Genomic DNA, 23,268 nt, shown 5'->3' on the forward strand with positions numbered 1-23,268 from the left:
TTTTTTCTTACTCCCTCTTAGTCAGACAAGGGAATCATTAGTTCAACATAGAAACATTGACTTGTAGAGGAGATACAGTTGAGTCTTTATGAGTAAAATTACCTAGAAATGCCACATTAACTTTTTTGATGTTCAATATTCATTCACTCAACAAAGCTTTATTATATTAAATAATAATAGCATTAGGGTTATGTAATAAAACTTTTAAGGTTTTAGGGGCATGTAGGTGGCACAGTAGATAGAGCATCCAGCTTGGAGTCAGGAAGACCCAAGTTCAAATCCAACTTCAGATTCTAACTGGGTAATCTGGGCAAATCACTTTAACCCTGTTTGCCTCATTGTCCTAATATGCAAAATGAGGTAGAAAAGCAACTGGCAAACCATTTCAGTATCTTTGTTAAGAAAACCCCCGAGAGTCAGACATGACTGGAAAAATGACTAAACAATAACAAAATTTGACAATTCTGCAAACTGAGGCAGTGACATAATTTACCAAAGGTTACACAGATATTAAATGCCTGAAACTAGAAGTGAATTCAGATCTTAATGAGTCATCAGCACACTATTTTGTGATGAACAATCTGGCTCCTCAATTACAAGATTTACAAAGTAATGTACATGTTCTCTCATTTGATCTTTATAACAACCCTGGGAAGTATGTGCTGTTATTATTCCCATTTTACAGATGAGGAAACTGAGGCAGGTAGCGATTAAGTGACTTCTTTACATCCTAGAAAGTATCTGAGTTAGTACCTGAACCAACTTTTCCTGACTCCAAGTATCATATTCTGATCTAGCTACCCAAAAAAGAAAGTAAGGAGTATTAGGTGGCCAAACAAGTATGACATGCCCTGGCTATATAATTCTGAACAAATCACTGACCTTCTCAGGGTCCCAAGCAACTCATTTATGCTTATAAATTTCAGAGCAATTGCTGATCACTGTTATTAAAGGGAGTTTCCAATATCAATGAAATCACTTATCAGTGAATCTGGTTTAAAACAATATTTAAATTCATTGCTACTGTACAAAAAGATAGGAAACAGAATTTGTACTATAAGAGCTCAACAATTTAAGATAAGAGAGGAGGAAAGAGAACATATACACATTAATAATTATAAAAAGATAAATGTGCTAAGTGTGAGGGAAAGGGTCTAGACAGAATTCTAATTTAAAGGAATGATCATTTTCATCTGGAGGGTGGGAGGGAGGAGTGGCACTGGAACCAATCTGTGAACCAACTGAGGAATTTCCAAAGAGAGTGGCATCAAGTTCCTAAGATTCTGAAATAGACCTTGAGTGGCCATCAAATCTAATCTTCTTATTTTATAGGTGAGAAAACTGAGACCCAGAGAAGTTAAAAAACTGCCCAAAGTTACAGGGGAATCTACTCTTTCAATTTAACTTTCCCTTTTTAGCTTTCCTGAAACTTAGCTAAAATCCCATTTCATCTTCTTTAATTCTAGTGTTTGCCTGTTGATTATCTCCAGCCTAACCTGTACATATCTTGTTTGTACTAAGTTCTTTGCATGTTCTCTTCCCCATTACTATCAGTTTCTTGAGAACAGGGACTTCTTTTTTGCCTATATTCATGTCCCCAGTGCTTAGCATAGTACCTGGCTTATAGCAGGCACTTAATAAATGGTTGTTGATTGCAACTGTACTACACTGTCTCCAATCATAGCATGATAATGCCTTTTTTTTTTTTGTAGTAAGTATTTAGCAGATATGAAAGCATTCAATAAATACTTATTGAATGGTTAGAGAATGGTTGAACAAATCACAAAATAAAACTACTACTATCTGTTGATTCCTCTTTATTCCTCCAACATTCACAGAAGGAATTACTGATAAATTATGATCATACACATACAGTAGAATACTATTGTGCTAGAAGAAAAGTTGAAAAAGAATTTAGAGAAACCTAAGACTTGAATGAACTGATGCAGAATGAAGCAAGGAGAATCACAACAATTTATTTGATGACTATAATAATGTAAAGGGAAACAACTCTGAAAGACCTAAGGACTTTGTGCCAAGCAATGACCAATCCTTTGAAAGACCTAAGGACTTTGTTCAATGCAATGACCAATCACGATTCCACAGTCTTACTACAAAGCATGTTTCCCAATTCTTGCCACAGAGGGAATGGACTAGAGGTTCAGAATGAGATACAAGTTTTATAGACAATTCTGTTATCTGTACAGTGAAATGTTCAATAAGTTCACAATAAAAATAATTTTTTAAAAGATGAAATGAATTGCCAATGGTTATACAGAAAGCATTAGAAATGGGATTATTAATTATTAAATCAACAAGCAGCGAGGTGGCAAGTGGATAGAGCACCAGCTCTGAAGTCAGAAGAACCTGAGTTCAAATTTGACCTCAGACAATTAACACTTCCTAGCTGTGTGATCCTGGACAAGTCACTTAACTACAACTGCCTCAGGTCCTCCCCCAACCCAAAAAAAATGAACAAATAATTAAGTATCAAGTACTGTTCTAAGCACTGGGGAACATGCATAAAACAAACAAAAACAGTCCCCACCAGCAATTAATTTATATTCAAATGGAGTAGGTAGTTAATAAATAAATATATCTGTAGCATAAATATAAAAGTAATATATGTGTATATGCAAAGTAATTAAATACTAAGGAAGGAGGGCACTAGCAGAGAGATCATAAAGGTTTTCTTGGAAGATAGTCCCTGAGTTACATTTAAAAAGAAAAAAAAAAAAAGACTCTATGAGGAAGAGATAAGGAAGGAATGCATACCCAGCATGGGGGACCCACTAGTGCAAAGATGCTGCGATGGGAGATGAAGTACTGTGAATGAGTAGAAAACTAGAAAACAGTTGGAAAACAATGCAATAAGTAATGCTCAATGAGACTGAATATACATGTTGGGGAAGGTTTCATAGGGGCTTAAAAACTAAATGGAGAAGTTTTATGTTTTATTCTGTGGACAGCTAGATAATTCATATCATATCATAAATATACCAGCCCTTAAGTTAGGTGGACCTGAATTCAAACCTGACCTCAGACACTTAACACTAGCTGTGTGATTCTGAGCAGGTCACTTAACCCCAATTGCCTAACCTGAAGGCAATTTGTTGTTGTAAAGTTGTATCCAATTATTTGTGGCCTTATGGACCAGAGCATACCCAAGCCCTTCTTTTGTTCACTATCTCTTAAAATCTGTCCAAGTTCATGATTATTGTTTCTATGATATTATCTATCCATCTCATCCTCTCTCACCCCTTTTCTTTTTGTCTTCAATTATTGTCAACCTTAACCTATTTTCCAATGAGTCCCACCTTTTCATTATGTAGCCAAAATATTTAAGTTTCAGCGTCAGTATTTGATCTTCCACTAAACAGCAAGAATTAATTTCTTTAAATATTGACAGATTTGGTTTCCTTGATGTCCAAGAGACTCTCAAAAGTTATCCCCAACACCACTATTGGGAAGTGTTTATTTTAAGACACTCAGCTTTTCTTGTACCCAATTCTCAGTCATAAATTGCTACTTGGGAAAAAAAAATAGCACAGGACTATAGTAGGTTAAGTGGGGGAATCCCCTGGTCAGATCTGTACTTAGAGATAGTTACTTTGGGAGAAATAGAACACAGTGGGAGCAAAAATTAAGGCAAGGACACCAATTAGAAGGTTGTTTTAACAATTTAGACAAAAGCTGATATGGGTCTGAACTAAGATGGTAACTCTATGAATGACAGAAAGGGGTCAGAAGACATAATGTGAAGTCAGAAATAGCAAGCTTTAATAACTGACTAGATATGTGGGGTAAGGATGAAAGCAGAGTGTAGGTTAGTGCTAAAAATAATAATAATAATAATAATACAAACCTGAGACAATGTAAGAATTGTGATACCTTCTAAAGAAATAGAAAAGTTTAGAAGAGGGAGGAGTTTAGAAAGAAAGATAATGAGTTAAATTTTGGACATGCTTAATTTAAATTGCCTGTAGGACATCCAATAGGCAACTGGTTTTGTGGGTTTGGAGAATATATAGATTTGGGAGTGATCTAAATAGAGATAATGGTTAAATCTATGAGAGTAGATGAAATTGCGACAATGTCCAAGACTGAATCTTTGGTGGACACCCATATTTAAAAGGATTTAATATAGATGAGGAGCCTGATAGGAAACAGTGAAGTAGGTAGGAATCTAATTAGGAGAATGTGTTTTCATGTAAATCAAAAGAAGAGAAAGTATCAGGAAGCAGAGGGATTCAAGATGAGTTGAAGACTGAGAAAAGATAATAGGATTAGGCATTAAAGAGATCTTTGGTAAATTTGGAGAAAGCAACCTTGGTAGAGTGATAACATTGTAAGCAAAGAGAATTAGCCAGAGGACAGAAAATGAAGGTAGCTTTGAGTGACAGCTTTTTCAGGGTCTTCAGCTGAGAAAGGTGAAAGAATGTTAAAAAAAAATTGTCTTTATGGGGCAGCTAAGTGCCACAATGGACAGAGCACCAGCCCTGGATTAAGGAGAACCTGAGTTCAAATCCAACCTTAGACACTTTACAAACATTTCCTAGTTTTGTGACTATGAGCAAGTCACTTAACCCCAATTGGCTCACCCCTCCCCCAATAAAAAATTAAATAAATAATAAGTAAATAAGTAAAAATTGTCTTTCATATAATTGGGAGAAAAGTTTTTTTTTTTTTAAAGAGAAAGTGAATAGAAACATGAACTATTAACTTGAGGGTGTAATAAAGGGTTGTGTTTTGTTTTGTTTTGTTTTTAAAGATGGGGGGAAAGCACGTTTGAAGGTAATAGGGAAGGAATCCATTGATACAAATAAGATTATTGAGAGAGTGGGCATGACTATAGATATTATCTACTACAGGCAGGGGAGGGAGTCTAGGGAAGGCTAATATTGAGAAGGATTCTTTATCAGTCTAAAAGAAAAAGAGTAGAAGATGATGTCAATGAGTTTTGAAATGAAGAGAATGAGAGAAAAGAGAATGCATATCAAAAGACTTAAGTCTTTTCAGTAAAAATAGAAATCAACTTTTTGTCAGGTAAGGATGGAAGAAGACATAGATAGGCCTTTGAAAGATTTAGAACATGTTGTTTTTGTAGGGAATGAGATAAAGAACCAATTGTTGTTGCTCTATTGTGTCTACTCTTTGTGACCCCCATTTGGATTTTTTTGGGGGAAAGATATTGGAGTGGGATTTGCCATTTTCTTCTGTGATTCATTTTATAGATGAGGCTACTGAGACTGATAGATAAAGTGACTTGACCAGGATCACACAAATAATAAGTATCTAAGGTCCAATTTAATCCCAGGAAGATGAGTCTTCCTGACTTCAGGCCTGGCACTCTAGCCATTAGACCACTTAGCTGCCCTGTTTCTATCCTGAGCCCTTTCTTTAAATGGAAAGGAAAAGCTGTCTTGATGTCCACTTTTCACCCTCACAAATCAGGGGGGAGAGGTCTAAGAGGAAATTGATTCTGAAAAGAGTTGATTTGATCTTACAAGAAAAATGAGCTGCCCTGGAGTGGGAGTGGAAGAAGGAGATGGATAGTGGGAGTAATCCTTACTTTAGAGAAAGAGAAAAGAAAAAAGCAGCAACAAAAGAAGAGAACACTATTACATCAAGCTAAATTGCTATAGGAAAAGTGGGTTAGAGGCACAATCCAGAGCATAGGTGTCAAATAAATAGCACAGAAGCAGTATGCAACACTCCTGCATAACTGGGAAATATTTAACAAAATAAACAAAAGTAAAATATAAGAGAGAATGTTAACAGGTGCTTTTCTAAGTCAATATGCTACCAGAAGGAATCCTTATGAACCACTTAGTTTTCTATCCTTTTTTATTTGAATTCTATACCACTGTTCTTGAAAGAATCTTGAATTTTACTTTAAAATTAGGTATATGATCAGAATAGTGAATTAAGATTATTCAAATCTTGAAATAGATTTTATATATGAGATATATTCATAGAATAATAATTTCATATCAACTGCCAAATTATATCAATTCTATTTCCACAAAACTGTTTAACCTCATTCCCTCAATACTTTTATTGATAATACTTTAATTGAAGCCATCATCACTGCATGCCTGGAACCATCATAATTTAACTAAATCTCTCTATCTCCTGGCATTTCATTTACCAATTGAGCTTTCCATTACCGCCAAAGAAAATCTGCCACAAATTTGATCACACCACTGGACTTTTCACAAGCTTTCAATGGTTTAGCATCACTTGCAGGTTAAAATTATAAAGTCTTGTCCTAACATCCCCTCCCCAATTAACAAGCAATTTCCTTCCCCCCCCCCAAAAAAAAAACCCAAATATTTATTACCAAGAAAAAAAATGTCTACATTGGTCATGTTAAAAAAAAAATGTCACTTTCTGAATATTAAATTCATCATTTCTTTGTCAAGAGATGGGCAGCATTTTTCATTATCAGTTAATGGAGTGAAAAGTTGGTTCTCTAGGTTCCTCTCGTTTCACAGTTTATATAAATCTTTGCATGTTTGTCTTTTGCAATTTCTTACAGAACAATATTATTTCATTATATTCACATATTGTAATTTTTTAAGGCAGTCCAATTGAATGGGCATTCTCTTAGTTTGCAGTTCTTTGACAACTCCTGCCTTCCCAAAAGAGCTGCTATAAACATACAGTATCAATTCTTTCAAGACAGAACTAAAGACATCCTTACAATTAAGTTTCAATCTACTTTCCTTTCTAGAATTATTTAACACTACTCCCTTTCATATATAACTTGGTGTTCCAGTCATACTGAGCTGTTCTCAATTTTATCCTACCTGGCCCTTTTCATCTCCTGAATTTTACCTGTGGCATTTCCTTTTGTTTTATGATTAATCAAATTCTCGTTGTCTTGTTTGCTTTACATTCTGTTTTCTGAATTTAGACAGCATGCTATTCTAGGGATACATCAAGCAATTCAACATTTTCTATTCTTATTTAAAACTTTGCCCATTGGTAAACTGCTGTAATAATGAATCCAGAAAGGTATGTTTTTCATTTTTTTTAATCTGGGGGCAAACAAGGATTTTTAAATATTAACTTTTATGACTGCTATCTTCATAGGATTGTCAATATTTAAGAAATGATCAGCTGTATTCAGAACATTCAATATCTTACAAGTCTTGTACTGAAATTTACCTATACCCTGGCATGGGTTCTATCAATAAAAAGTTATTTTAAAAAATAAAATAAAATGCTACAGTAAAAAAAAATTACCTATTATTTAATAATAAAGGCACTTATTAAGTGCCTACTATATGCCAAAAATATTGGAATTGGACCTATGATTCCAATAGTAAAGGAAATTCCTAGGTAAGGAAACTACCTCTATAGATAGTTATCTTCTTTGCAATTTACACTATTAGAGAAAATGAGGGCAGCTAGGTGGCATAGTGGATAGATTACCTGAGCTCAAATCTGATTTCGGTCACATATGTGTGACCCTAAGCAAGTCACTTAATCTCAACTGCCTCAAAGAAAAAAAATACAAAAACGGAGAGAAAGTATAATCCAGAGACCTCTGGATGTACTTGGGAACTTTTTAGGGAGCTCCTTAAGGTCAAAATTATCTTTCATAATACTAAGATATTTTAACTTTTTAATCAGGCAAATAGTAGTAGATTAGCAGTATATACTTTCCAGGGACATCTACATTGTTAAGATATAAGCCACATAAACAAAAGTTTTTTTTAGGGAAAAGCCCTTAATAATTTTTAATACTCTAAAGTGATTTTGAGACTAAAAAGTTTGAGAATCACTGGCCAAAAACACTGAGATGGCAAATGACTTGCCCAGAATTACACAATCATTATGTATCGGGGGGGGAGAGCTTGAGCTGAGGTTTTAGAGGCTTTAAAGCCACCCTTTCTTTCTGCAATACCATGCTGACTTTCAGATAATCTTGTTCTCCAGGAGTTGGCATTATACCATACCACCTGCCTTTCAAACAGTCCTGCTCTCTAGGAGCTTGTATTATAAACATTATAAAATTCAAGAGTCATACAAAATAAATACAAGGAAATTTTAGAAGAAAGGTCACTAGTAGCTGGGAGACTGGGAAAGTCTTCTTGCAGAAGAGGTAGCAGTGGAAATTTAAGGAAACCAGGGAAGAAGGAAGAGAGGGCACATGAGTATGTATGTGTATTTGTATATATGTACACATTTATTAGGTACATATTGTATGTGTAAAAACATTTATTTTTTTAAATTATTAATTTTTTTGGTTACAATTTAAGTTTTGAACTATCTTCTTCCTTTCTACCCTCAAGTAGAGAAGGCCATTATTTCATCATTTCTCTCTCTCTCTCTTTTTCTCTGTCCCGCCCACACAAAATTTCTATTTATCAGTTCTTTTTCTGGAGGTAGATAGCATTTTTCTTTTCTAAGTCCTTTGTAGGTATACTAGCATTTACTAGACACCCACTTGTTGTTATTGTTGTTTGTTCTTTTTTCTCAAAGAGGACCAAAACATCAGAGAGGGCATGCTATGACATGCAAGTCAACTGAATTTGAGTGAAGGAAGGCTGTGCAAGGTCACCTGCCTCACTTTTCCCTGCAGAGTCATCTGGGTCCAGTGGCCAGTTATAGATCAATAACTGAAGATGGCTCTGAATGCAATGGGAGCCGCTGGCCTTTTTAAGCTAAGGTCTTCAACCAGTCTATTTGACTGAGGCTATACCTACTCAGTGATTAAGGTTAGATAGCAACTGAGGCAAAGAATCTCCTGCCAACTTTATATATGAGTATATCGAAAGGTAGAGAGAGAGAGAGAGAGAGAGAGAGAGAGAGAGAGAGAGAGAGAGAGAGAGAGAGAGGGGATATGAATGGTTATCTGGCAATATACATGATTCTTCTGGTTCTCCAAATATATTAGTATTATTTTACTTTTAACAATAGTAGAAAACAAGTAAAATTACTTTTCTTGCTATGGTGAATGAATGACATCTGGATATTTCCAGAGATAAGAAAATTAGCTGTAATTCTTTTCCAATCTGATGATATAAAATATAAAGAATGTGGAAGTCAATGATAAGTTATATTGTTGGAATTTAATTTTGCCATGGGAATCCACACTTGGAAAATGTGTGATATGCATGTTGTGCAACAGCAGACAGAGTAGGTTTGTTAAGAATTCATGTTTATCTTTCAGATACACAGAGAACTGATAGGAAAAGAACTCAATACACATTTCAAAGAGCTTTATTTCCTTCTACTTTGCCTTTTGTAGGCTTCAGTTTTGAAGGCAGCTACCTTAATTTTCCATTTCAACAATGCTCTCTACTACACAGAAGCATTTCAAATGGCAGATAGATTAATATATAATATCCTCCCTTCAGGAAATGTGTCATGCGGTCTAGTCAGAGGTATGAGAGTGGAACTCAGAGATCATTTGGTCCAATCTCACTGGAGAGACCGAGATCTAGAAAGGGCAAATGAATTAATTGCCTATGATCTATGTAGCTGGCAGAAAGAGAGAAAAAAAAAAAACCCAATACCTAGCATTTATATAGTAATTTAAGGTTTACAAAGTGTTTTATTCAAATAAAAACTCATTTGAACCTTACAAAAACTTTGCATTATAATTATTATTATTATTATTATTCTCATTTTAGAGAAAAGTGGAAATCAAGTTAATTGACTTTTTCTGGATCACATAGCTAGTTGAGTCCCTGAGGCATACATTTTCCACTTTAAATCCTAGAATCATAGATTTAGAGCTTCAAAAAGACCTGAGGCATTATCTAGAACAATCCATTCATTTTAGAACTCTAGGTAACTCTTTTAAATTTATTTATTTAATATTTACCTCTGTTACATTTAAAACAATTTTTTACATTTGTTTTTTAAAACTTGAGTTCCAGATTCTTTCCCTTATCCCCAGCCCCAATTAAGAAACCACATGTAAACTTGTGCAAAACTAGATAATTCTCAAAGACTATAGAGTACAGAGAAAGGACAGACCTTTTTCATTGACAGAGGAGTTTCATTAACCAATGAAATCACTTTATGAAGAGTAACAAAAGGGACACTAGTAGTATTTAAATGGTAACAAAGTAGATCAAGAGAACAAAAATGGAGGGTGAGAAGATCAGTTTTACCAATCATTTCTCCTCCTGTTCTCTAAAACAGGGTTTCATAATATGCAGCATGATGAATAGACACAAGTGTCTACACATGTATATGTATCATAGAGGTTATTTCTGGCACTATTATTTTTAAAAGTTAATATTTTGTGAAATGGAAGTATATACACACATCCATATTAGAAAAAAGTTAATACTTTGCATAGCATGTAGAATCACAACTATTTTGAAGTCAAGTAGGCTACATTTTCAAAAAGATTGCTTCAGTCTAAAATTTCTAATATATATTCAGATAAATGCACTGTACCTTGCTGAAAACAGAAATATAACCCAAATACATATATATAGTCCAAATACAAGACCTTACATTTTCCCCAAATATGCCTCAAATAAAATATGGATGTCACCTATTTTCCAACCAGGTCACATAAGCAAAAATATTTCCATTTTTTTCTGGGGTTGAAACATGATATTTCAGATTTCACTACTGGCAAGATCAGAAACAAAATTTTAAAAAGTCATCTTGCCCAATAATTTTATATTAATAGAAGCAGTAAATTACCTTTCTAGAGGGAAAATCTTTATACAATACTACAACTAAGATGAAATTCTATTTTGTCATTTTCTTATTTTGTTGTTATTGTTTGGGGCACATTTTAACCAAAGAAAATTCAGTCTATGTCCAGTGGGGCAAGAAAACTGAAATCGGAGTTCTTAACTATGCCATGAATTATATTATTGTACTATAAGAAACGACAAAAGTGGATAGTTTCAGAAAAACCTAGGAAGATTTATATGAACTGATGTAAAGAGAAAGAAAGTGGAGATCATTATATATAGTAACAGCAATATTATAACAATAAAGAACTGAGAAAGATGTAGCAACTCTGTTTAATAAATACAATGATCTACAATTTTAATAGATTCATAATGGAAAATGCTAAACAAATTTTCTTTTATGTTCCTTTTTTTTTGCCTTTTTAAAAATTGCAACATGGCTAACATAGAAATGCTTTTCATGTATAATGGATATTACATTGCTTTTCTTCTCACTGGGTGGGGAAGGAGAAAATTTGGAGGGGGAAAAAAATTTACTAAATATTACCATAATTTCAAGGCATCCTCCAAACTTCAAAACAAATCCCTTAGAAGACATTTATCAGAAGCAACACATTCTTATGCAAACTAAGAGTCCCTATAGTCATACAATCTAATACCACATAGTTTTTTTTTGTTTGTTTTTTGTTTTTTTCTTTTGCAAAGCCTTATGTAGCTAGCTAATTATTTTTATTTTATGTTTAGGGTTAAGCTGATTTCCATTTAATATTTCACTTTTGGCATCAGGTATGTAACATTTTTTTGGCAACAGTAATATTGACTTTCACCCCATGACATGATGCCAAGGAAACAAATCTATGAGTGAGAAAAGGATTAAGCAATAATATAATTTGAGCAACACATAAAGCTGTAGGAGATATGAGAATGTATTTGTTAGTAGCTAACTGGGCATCAGGATTTGATTATGTGTACCAACTTTAAAATTTTAATCCTATTTAGAAATAGCATGAATCTGAGGGTGGGGATTAAATTATCAAATTATCTAAATTAAAAATAAAATAAAACTGACAAGATGATCTCTGTTCTCTGGCCATTGCTACTACTAAAAAAAAAAGTAAATGAACATGGGAAATAGAGTAGAAAACAAACCGATACCTGTTTGAGAATGAATTCCTTAAAGTAGAGTGAGGTCAACCTTAATTGACAAGTACTAACAAGATTTAATTAGCCATGCACTTATCTTTTGGATTTATTTTTTATCAAAGCTCAAAGGCAAAAACAGCTGTTCTTTTCAAAAGATATAATAAAGAATGTCTAAATAGTTCATTCCCTGGATTATTTATTTATAGATAACAAAACTCATCCTTAATATCCCATGAAATATAACAAAGGTTTAGGTTATGTTGTATGAATGTGAGTTGAGCATTAATTGCATCTACTGCCTATAATATAATGTTCAATACTGAATAGATTACAAATATTAATGGAAAAACTCTTTTATTCTATTATCCAAAATCTGAAATAAAATTTATCCAGAACAACATCTAAGTAGCTTCGACAGTGTTATATTAGACTTTCTCCAAAGACTTTAGAAGTAATTTTCAATATGTCTACCAAGTTGGGAGAAGAAAACAAAATACAAATAAATAAATAAATGGAAGCTCGCCTCACACAAGCTTTTATTAAAGTGTTATGCTCTTAAATTGGAGCTCTGCACCTTCTTCCCTTCACTATGATAAAATAGGTTAATATTTCTTCAATAACATGTTTTTTTCACATAAACTATGACATACTTTGCATATAATTTAATATTTAAATATTTAATATTAATATTTAAAATGAAGGGAAAAGTCCAAAATTAAATGACTTAAGGGCTAAATGATTATCTTCACCTTGCCCCAACAATTCTTCCTTATAATATTAGCACTGTCTCTCAATGAAATATGAGTCTGAAAAAACATCTTTTGCAGAAAATCAGTTTTACTTAAATTCAAGGTACAATATCTGGACCTATGAAAAATAAAGCTCAATCCATAAAGAATAAAATGATCATTACTGATACAAGTGCTTCCAAATAGCTCTCTGAGTGAAAGGAAAAATAAGTGTAAAAGAAAATTTAAATGAACTTGTTTCTGAATTATAATTCCTATATAAATAATGCAAATACAAATTTAATCTTGAGGTTAAAATGTGCTTAGGATAAATCTCTATGTAAAATTTAAATTGGGAATGCTGAATTGCATCTGAAAAAATGAGCATTTTATAGAAGAAAGATAATGCTTAACTGAGGCCGTAGCAGTTTAATCAGGAAGCTCTAATGCTTAAATTAAGAATCTAAAAATAAGATAAAGTATTATACAGTAAATGTAATTAGGAAATGGAGAATTCTCTTCCACTGCTTCTGTCTTTAGTTAGCACTAAAACAGAAATCCATTTCAGATCTGAAGCAAAAAGAATCTACATTCTTTCCTCAGTAGTTTATATATTTGCAATGCCTTTAAAGGTTTTTGGAAACTGAAGTGTAGAATTCTCACCACTTAAATTCAAAAAGTAAATTGTGTTATTTTAAGATAAATTAAACAGCCAGGAAACTTAACCTTTGTGGTGAAATAGTTCATAACTTTTTAGTTCCCCTTCCTTCCTACTCACATTAAGCAATTCTACAAGCATTTTTCAGTCTAAATTCATTTAAATAATAAATAACCCCCTGTGAAGGGAGGGGAGAGGGGAATAGGAGACATCCCTATCCCAACTTTCTGTCTCAAAAAGAAATAAATAAAACTCCTTGATCTAATAAATTATACCAGGCCATTTTACAAATGTACACACACACACACACACATACACAGATACAGAACGTCATCAAAGATCCCAGAAAAGCCAAGGTTTTAACCAAAGTATCCTACAAATTATAAATTATAAATCAAAAATCATAAGACATGTTTCCAAAAGAGAGTTTTACAAGATGTCAGATAAAACCCAGAGGTATCATGGAAACCAGGAGACAAGGAATCTGTTTTTTTATAATTTGGAGCAAAAAAAGATCCTGAGTTTTTACAAAGCACCAATCTAATAATAGTGTAAGCCCCAGTGCTTCCACTTTATACCTGCCTTAGGGTTTTATTACACTCTTCATTGTAGGCTTTAAATTACTACCTGAATTTTCTCTCCATTTATATTCCTTTATATTATCTCTATCTAAAAGTTCCAAAATATAAGATGCCTTTACCTGGAGCTAACCATTAGTAAACACTCACCTTAACTTCTCCTTGGATAACTCATTTAGTGCCACACTATCTGGCCGTTCTCGCCTCCTCCTGTAAAGACCTGAATGGGAAAGTTCTTTCAGCTGTAATGTGGTCATACTTCTCTCTACACATCAATTTTTAAAGAATTTTTGTCGAAGTAAGTAGCTGCCAAGGTGTCTGGAGAGAAGATAAAATGAGCAGCTGAGCAGCCTGTCTACTGCACACCTGCACTAGCCTGAGTTAAAACCTCAACACAGGCAGTTAGTTAGAGTACAACTTCCTGTTTCTCATATAGGTACACACCCTTGAGAGAGAGAAAAAACTGTACTTCCCTTATCATCTGAGCCTTGTACCTATGAGATCTTGTCATTTGCTGAAAAGCAAAAAAGCAAAACTTTGTGTCAGAGAATAATCCCACCAACTTTTGAATGCTAAGGTTTCCATCAATGACTGAAAATCTGCAGTCATGAAATAACCAATTAACCACTGAGAATCTGCCTTTTTATGCCAGAAAAGCCATCTCAGCACTTCACAAGCAACAGTCCCTTTAAAAGATGTGCCTCGTCATCCCTGGTCTTGAGGATTCTTTGCTTAAGTAGGAAAGCATGGCAACAGGAAGAATTCAAAAGCAAGTTTCTAATTTATATGAAAGAAAAGGATGACCTGAGAAAATTTTTACCTTTCCCCTACCAAAATGTTTTCCAATCAATCATCTCTGAAGTTGTTTAATTGTTCAGCAAAGTGATTTCTTTATCTACTTACATACTCATTTTCTGATCATCCACTTAAATCCCCCTATACATTTTCTGTCATTAAACAATCAGCAATTATTAAGAGCCTAACATATGCCAGTCATTGTGCTAGACAAATTAATCAGACCCTGCTTTCAAGAAGCTTACCAGAGAGACAACATGGACATATAAGTTTATAGGACACCTATATGCAGGATTTTTAAAAATTGTGTTTTAAGCTAGTAAGACTTAAAAAGTGCAAGTGAGTTTTTGGGATAGCTAATAAAAGTATATAAAGAATAAATAAAGACTATAGCTAGGTGACACAGTGGATAGAGTTCTGGGATTGGAGTCAGGAAGGCTCATATTTCTGATTGGACACATCACCTAACTGTTTACCTCAGTTTCCTTATCTGTAAAATGAGCTGGAAAAGAAAATGGCAAACCACTCCAAAAATTTTGCTAAGAATATCTCAAATGAGGTCATCGTCAGATAAGACCTAGAAACAATCAAAAAACCCCAGACCAAATACAAGGTAGAGAAGGACAGAGGCCATGAACAGTTAGAAGAGAGATTCTATCTTGATCTATCTTGAAACAGAGCTGAAAAACTGGTGTAAAGTTACACCAGAGTTTCTAAAATTGTTATTCTGAAACTGTGATTCCAAGAATGTAGGGAAACTCCTTTCCCCTTATGAAGATTTGTAACTCCTCCCTTAAAGCATAGCCTGCAGGCACTGAGAAAATTCAATCTTCCCTAAAACACAGAGCCACTATGTATGAGGAAGGTAACATGAACCTCCATCTTGCTGACTTCAAGACTGGCCCCGTAGGCTTGAGAATTTATTGATTACTCCACGCTGTCCCTTTACTAGAATTAATATTTTACAATATGCAGTCATTTTTCAATCATGTTTGACTCCTTGTGAGTTATTTGGGTTTTTCTTGGCAAATATAGAGTGGTTTGCATTTCCTTCTCCAGCTCATTTTACAGATAAGAAATTGGGGTTAAGTGACTTGCTTAGGGTCACACAGTTATTAAGTGTCTGAGGCTAGATTTGAGCTCAGGAAGATGAGGCTGATTCCTGGCCCTGCATTTTATCCACTGTATGACCATGTATGAAATGGATACATTATAATATGTATGTATATGAAATAATGTGTACTATAATGCATGTATATTTTTATGTACTTGTATAATATATATGTATACATCTCAAATTGGATGTCCAGAGGACATCTTATACCAAACATTTTTAAAACTCTATTTAAGTATCTTAATACCCAAAATCCTCCTTCAATTTCTCTATTCTTATTCTTCTTCTTCTTTTTTTTTTTTTTTTTGCTGAGGCAAATAGGGTTAAGTGATTTGCCCAGAATCACATAACTAAGAAATGCTGAGTTTCTGAGGTCAGATTTGAACTCAGAACCTCCTGACTTCAGGGCTGGTACCACCTAGCTGCCCCACTTTTCTATTATTCTTGAAATAGACAAGTAAATTGAATAGAGAAATAAATTCTCTATTCTACTATCTTCCCAGTCTTTCAGACTGGTAACTTGGGTCTCACCTCAACTCTTCCCCACCTTTCACCCTTCTAAGATCCAATGTGTTACCAAGGCCTGTGGATTTTACCTCTGCAATATCTCCTTAATACAGCTCCACATACATGCACACAGCCACACACACACACAGACACACACACACGAAGACTTCTTTAGCCTTGTGCAGGGAGAAGACCTACCACAATACAAATGGAGAATTCCAACAATCAGCACAGGGGAGAGAGTGAACAAGGGTTTATTTAGTGCCTACTATGTGCCCAGATGTTTTATATTTTCTCACTTGATCTTCATAACAATCCTGTGAGGTAGATACTTATTTTGCAGAGGAGAAAATTGAAGCTGAGAGCAGTTAAGTCACATATTTAGTAAAATGTCCAAGGCAGGAGCTAAGGTCTTCCAAATTCCAAGTAATACCTAAGCTGAAGACCTTCCCCTGCAGACACCAGAGGTATCAAACAACAAGGCAGTAAATCCTGAGGTCAGCCAGATACAGATTACAAAATACTTAGGAAATATACAATGTTAAAAAAAAAAATGTAATAGAATACAGATAATGCTAGTCTGTAGTTTTTTTCATCAGGGATCTTCATTTATGGTTTGCTGGCTCCTTGGTACTTGAGTGTGAAATCATTGCACTACACTAACCTGACTGCCCAGGGAAGAGAGAATGAGGCAAACTCAAATGCATTAACATACATGTCAAGACATCAACGGTCATGTCATTCGAAAACCAAGGACAACCAATAACAATTGTGCCTTCTCTTCTCCAAAACAGATGCCACTTGTATGTATTCTTGTGCCCAAATCTCCATCCTTTGTATTTTAACTAAGTAAAATGGGAGACCAAGTTGGCAGGGGAATCATGTCCCTCCCCACTGCTATAAAATTGGCATGATGACTACTAGAACAATTTGTATATTCTCTCCTTGCCCATTTATATCATATCTATTACCTGTTAATAAAAATGAGTGAATTTCAGCATCCCCCTAAGTATTCCACTCATTCTCAGGTGAGAGAAGAATCTGACATTACTCCTCAGAGGATTGTATTCTGGACCAAATGAAGATGAAGACACATGGCAAGCCTGAAAGGGGATTTCCTGGACTCAAGTTCCTTCTCCTCAACTTCTCAGTAGCCTTTGATTCTATAATCACACTCTCCTTCTTGATATTCTTGAACAAAGCAATTAGGGTTAAGTGACTTGCCCAAAATCACACCACAGCCATCAACTGTCTAAGGCTGGATTTGAACTCAGGTCCTCCTGACTTCTGGACAGATGTTCTATGCTATCTAGTTGCCCCCACCACTATCACCCTCATCCTCCCATAGGTTTTGGGGACACTTCTCTTTTCTAGTTCTATTCCCCTTTATCTGATTTGATTGCTCCTTCTCAGTCTCCACTGGTGATCATAGGATTCCAGAGTGTTCTGTCCTGGACTGCCTTCTCTTGATCTCATCAAGTCCTATGGATGTGATGACCATTTTCTACGCTGATAGTTCTCTCTCTCTCTCTCTCTCTCTCTCTCTCTCTCTCTCTCTCTCTCTCTCTCTCTCTCTCTCTCTTTAAAGATTTTTTAAAATAGCTTTTTATTTAGAAGTTATATGCATGGGTAATTTTACAGCATTGACAATTGCCAAACCTTTTGTTCCAATTTTTCCCTTCCTTCTTCCCATCCCATCCCCTAGATGGCAGGTTGACCAATACATGTTTAACTTATGTTAAAGTATAAATTAAATACAAAATAAATATACATGTCCAAACCGTTATTTTGCTGTACAAAAAGGATTGGACTCTGAAATAGTGTACAATTATATGCTGATATTTCTCAAATCTACTTCTGCTTAACCAACCTCTGCTGACCTCCAATATCCAACTGCCTTTCAGACACTTCAAACTGGATGTCCAATAAACATCTTAAACTAAACACAGTCAAAATTGAACTTGGTATCTTCCTTCCTTCCTTCCCTCTCCATCTTCTCTATTATTCTTGAAGGCGTCATCCTCCCTGTTCCTCAAATTGGTAACATGGTTGTCATCTTCAGTTCTTTGCTCTCCCAGATCTAATCTGTTGCGAAATTTTGTCAATTTCATCTCTGCAATAGCTCATCAATACACCCTCTTCTCTCCTCCTGCAACAGCTCATCAATACACCCTCTTCTCTCCTCCTGCACCATAAATGCCTGATGCAGGCTGCTATCCCTTCATACCTGGACCATTTGCTAATACCTGCTGTTGATTCTGATTACTTCAAATCTCTCCCCACTACAATTCATCCTTTCAGCTACTAAGGTCATTTTCCCTAAAGGACAGGTTTGACATATCACCCACATAACTCAGTAAAATCCAGTGACTTCAATTCTAATAGACTTGTGATGGAGAAAGCCATCTGCATTCAGAGAGAAGACTCTGGATCACAACATAGTACTTTCACCTTCTTGATTTGATTTTTCTTGTGCAACATGATAAATGTGGAAATATGTTTAGAAGAACTGCATACGTTTGATCTATATTGAAAGACTTGCTTTCTACAGGAGGAGGGAGGTAGAGAGGGAGAAAGAAAAATTTGGAACACAAGGTTTTGCAAGGGTGAATGCTGAAAACTATTTTTGTATGTATTTTGAAAAATAAAAAGCTATTACCAAAAAAAAAAAAAATCCACTGTCTTATTATCATGTCCATAATCAAATACAAAAGCCTCTGGTATTCAAAGTATTTATAACTTAGCACCCTCCTAACTTTTCTAGTCTTCTTACGTCTATCTGATTCCTCACCATAAAACGTTTCCAACCAGAGACACTAGCACCCTGGCTATTTTATGAACAAGATAGCCCATCTCTCAGTTCTGAGTATCTCCTCTGGCTATCATCTCCCAAGCCTGGAATGTTCTCCTCTCCTTATTTCTACTTTCAGTAAATCCCTTCCTAAAATCCCATCTTCTACAGGAAGTCTTTCCCAACGCATTCTAATTCAAGTACTTTCTCTCTTTTAATTATTTCCTATTTATCCTATATATGGCTTGTTTAAAAATAGTTGCTTGTTGTCACTCACAAACAGTGATCTCCCTGAGGGCAGGGAATGCCTTTTGCCTCTTTTTTTAAACTCTATGCTTAAGCACAACCGCCTTGTAAAAAAAAATAAAAGAAGAAAGAAAAAAGATATGTCCAAAAAATACATTTTTTTTTTTTTTTTTTTTGCTCAACTATTCTTCTTTGATGAGGTCCTAAGTAGCTGGGTGCAATTGACAAAGAGGGATGAGGAGTTTGGATGGAATTGCTCCCTGGGGCAAGCAGAGAAGGGCACTGATGGGGATCAATTTAACCTCATAATTCCACCCTCTGTGGAGGTCTTACATAGAGGTACCTTGCTATGATGGTCAGAAATCTGAGTTATGTCAAATCTCTGAGCCCCATTCCTATAGAAGTCTTGGACAGCTCGTGTCCCATCAGAAATCCCAGTTATGTCTCTGAGGTTAAATTTTTCCCTGCAAAATCTACTTATGGTCTGTGCCATGACCACTACTCTCCTTGGGGTCAGTCTGCCCCCAAACTCTGCCTCCATCCCCTTACTTCTCCCATGCTACATGGTATCTCTCTCAACCCCACTGTGTTCCTAACTCCACTTCTTCTCTTTCATAGCTAATTCTTTTAGGGGGCTAAACTCTTCTACAAATCTAGTCTGTCAGCTAAGGGCATATTCCAACCTCCTGGGGTGTTCTCTTTCTAGAGAACCTGTCTTTTCCATCATTATTTATTAAAACCTCACTTCTTGCTGTGTACTCTCTCAACTCTATTTCATATTTACCTTTCATTTTGTCTAACCTTTTCTCCTATATAAACCATGACCAAACCCCAACATTTAGTGCTTAAATCTCATGCTTTGGTGCTAAACCCCAAACACATCATTTGGAACCAGAAATTGTTCTCCTAGTGCACATCGTGATTGTAACATTTGTTTTTGTTTTTTTTTTTTTTCCATTTACAATGGGGAAGGATGGGAGTAGGAAGGAGCGAGAACAGATTTTTGCTATGTGAAAAAAATTCAAATTAATTATAAAAGAGAAAGAAGATTTCTTAATATAACATGTTCCTTGAGAAAGGAAAAGTCATATAAAATTTCTGTTCAATTTTCTAACTGGAGAGCAAAGGCAGTGGATTTACTCAAACAATATGCAGGGCTGAAGTGTGGGTGGGTGGGGAGATGCTTCTTTAGCACTGGGTGTCTAAAATGGAAACTATTACCTACATTTGAAACTTAATTATGAGCAACAGGTAAGTTTTATTTTGAAGATATCCCTAAAGCAAAACTCCAGGAAAGAGGTAACAAGTCAAAGACAGAAACTGACCATCTTTGGGACAGATGGCCAACATTAGATCCAGTCCAGAATCCTTTGGGCTTCTAGCATTAGGACATGGGTTACACTAACTCTGTGTGTTTTAAATTTACTCATCTGTGTACATACTATTCTCCTCTCCTCTCCCCTTACTTTTACAGGAAAATTTAAGTTCCTTGAGAGGAGGAGCTGGTTTTTTCTTTTTTCTTTTTTTAAATTTTAATCCTCAATTTCTAACAAAGTACAAGATATAATGTAAGCATTTAATGTTATTGAATGGAAATTGAATCAAATAATTCACTAATAGAATTTAAAGTCATAGAAGAGGAAGACTCTTTTTAAAAAAGCTTTTTTCCTGCTGTCTTTAAATCACAAGGCATGGGGAATAACTATTCTATAAATGTCTTGATCCCAATCCTAATACTTTTGATGATAGAATTTGGAGTGGACTTTGATCTCTCCTTTGATTTTCAAAATTTCTGATTTGGTATTTAATTGGGGTTTTAAAAAAATTTTTTTAAGTTACATGCCCAACTCATCGATCTATTTCTCTGTTTTATTCATGTAAGCATCTAGAGATATAAAACTTCCCTTAAGAATTGCTTTGGCTGTCAGCTAAGACTAGAATCTGGGTCTTCTGACTAATGGGCCAATGTCTTTGCATTATATCAGTATTAACGAAGAAGGGCTGTGTCCCTACAGACATTTTTTAATTGATTTGTAATATCTGCCAACCGACTATTATATATACATACATACATATATATATATGCTTGTTTAACAAGTTTTTGAAGATGCAGAGGAGAAAAAACAAAAATTATTTAAAACCTAATCTAGTCTCAATTAAATAATGATGAGACTTGTAAAAGTTTCAGTGAATTCTGATTTTGTTTGCCATATGATGAATATCCTATAGAAACTTCAAAACAAAGAGAAAACTTTTAAGCAAAGTGACTGTGAAGTTTACAAACTTCTATTAACTTAGGATGATGGATTCACATAGTTTTCAAACATGTGTGACTCCCTCATCCTAGGTTCATAGAACACAGTTCTAGAGATGGAAGAGACCTCTGAGGTCATCTAAATCAAGCAATTCATTTTAAAATTGAGGAAATTGAGCAGAAAAGTTAAATGACTTGACCAAAGTCATATTGGTAGAAGAGGGGCCAAAGCTGAGATTTGAACCCCAATTATAGATTCCAAATCCAGCCCTCATTCCATTCCACCATTCTGCCTTTAAACAAAAATATTAGGAAACAAAATAGACCTCAGTAATTTTTTGAGAGGAAGTAAACATTTTACTATGGTATTTTAAAAAGGATTCATGGCTATCCAAATAAAATGAAAATCAGCTGTATTCACTGTAAGCTACATGCACATACAAAACTGGTACGTGGGTGGTTCTTATGAAAAATAAATAAATCGATAGGTCAAGATTTTAAAAAATGTTTTCAAATGTAAATGTGGCAGATTGAGGTGAAGAAAAACTGCTCAGTAGCTAAGCCATGACAAGGCAGGAAACACGTGACTGTGTGGGATACAATCTGTTTGATAAGCACATGTTGCTTGATAAATATAATGTAAAATACCAGACCCCAAACTACAAAAGAAACATGAAAAAAAAAAATCTTTGTCTGCTGACCAGAAATGAATATTGTCTTGAATAAAATGAGGGTTAAGTTAAATCAATTCTTATAAGTTAGTAAAAATGTCAGAAAAGATCTTTTTTTTTTTTTTCTATTTTACTATAATTAATGAAAGCTGCAAAGAGGCAGATCTAATCCTGGATGCAAAGAAAAAAACATCAATAATGACAGCTGTACAAAAGTAGAATGGGTTTACTTATTTGTGTCAAAGGGGATTCTTGTCTGGAAGCAGCCTGGACTGGAGAGCTTCTTAAGTCAGGTCACCAAGGATTTATTTATTAAATACCTACTATGCATACTATGCACTATGCTAGAATCCCTTTCTGATTCCATTCTACCGTAACATTTTTTAAAAATGCCTTTAATTCCAGTTTTTTACTGCCACAAAAATTGATGCTACCATTATTTTGCCATATATATATCAAATATCTCTTCCCATCTTTGGCTTTCTTGGGATATATATTCAACAGTGGGAAGATTACTGGATCAAAAGGTTTAAGTAATTTGGTAACTTGTATTAATGCTAATTAATCAGTCCAAAATGATTCATATCTGTAATAAGAAAGTACTATTCTAGAGAACAATTTAGAACTACACCTAAGGGTTATAAAATTGTGCATACCCTGGGATCTAGCAATATAAGTATTAAGGCTATGCCCCCAAAAGATCAAAAGCAAAAGGACACATATATATTTCTAGTAGTTCTTTTTGTGGTGGGAAATAATTTGAAACTGAGGAAATACCTCAGTTATTGTGTTAAAATGTGTTAAAATATTATTGTGCTAAAAAAAATGAAGGAACGGTTTCAGAAAAACCTAGAAAGAAAACCAATATTTTCTTATTTCTAGGAATTCCTATTGCAAATATAATCAATATTCTACAGTCCAGGACTTCTTTTTTAAACTTTTAAGAAGTATTAGCCTTGTTCTGTTCAATCAGTTATGAATTCCATGGGATAGTCTATTTTAAATTTCTTTATAACTTTCAAAGCAAGTAACATAATGCTCAGCATAAGGCCTAACTTAATAAACACCCAACTGATTTGGAAGGCCAAAGGCATGGAATGTCATAGA

General features: G+C 34.6%; 1 protein-coding gene across 3 annotated transcripts in view; it reads right to left on the reverse strand.

The window, feature by feature from the left end:
• The window catches only part of LIMS1 (LIM zinc finger domain containing 1), a 210,761-nt gene that overhangs the window by 66,178 nt on the left and 121,315 nt on the right, over positions 1 to 23,268 (reverse strand). Inside the window, exon 1 of one of the 3 annotated variants that reach the window (XM_051984283.1) lies at positions 13,934 to 17,744. The exons of the other annotated variants lie outside the window; for them this stretch is intronic. Within the exon in view, the coding sequence (XP_051840243.1) occupies positions 13,934 to 14,040 (107 nt within the window). The 5' untranslated portion in view covers positions 14,041 to 17,744. Of the gene's footprint in view, positions 1 to 13,933; positions 17,745 to 23,268 lie in introns of those variants that run through there. 3 annotated transcript variants of the gene reach the window in all.

This window comes from Antechinus flavipes, chromosome 3 (assembly GCF_016432865.1).
Source record: "Antechinus flavipes isolate AdamAnt ecotype Samford, QLD, Australia chromosome 3, AdamAnt_v2, whole genome shotgun sequence".
Lineage (NCBI taxonomy): Eukaryota > Metazoa > Chordata > Mammalia > Dasyuromorphia > Dasyuridae > Antechinus > Antechinus flavipes.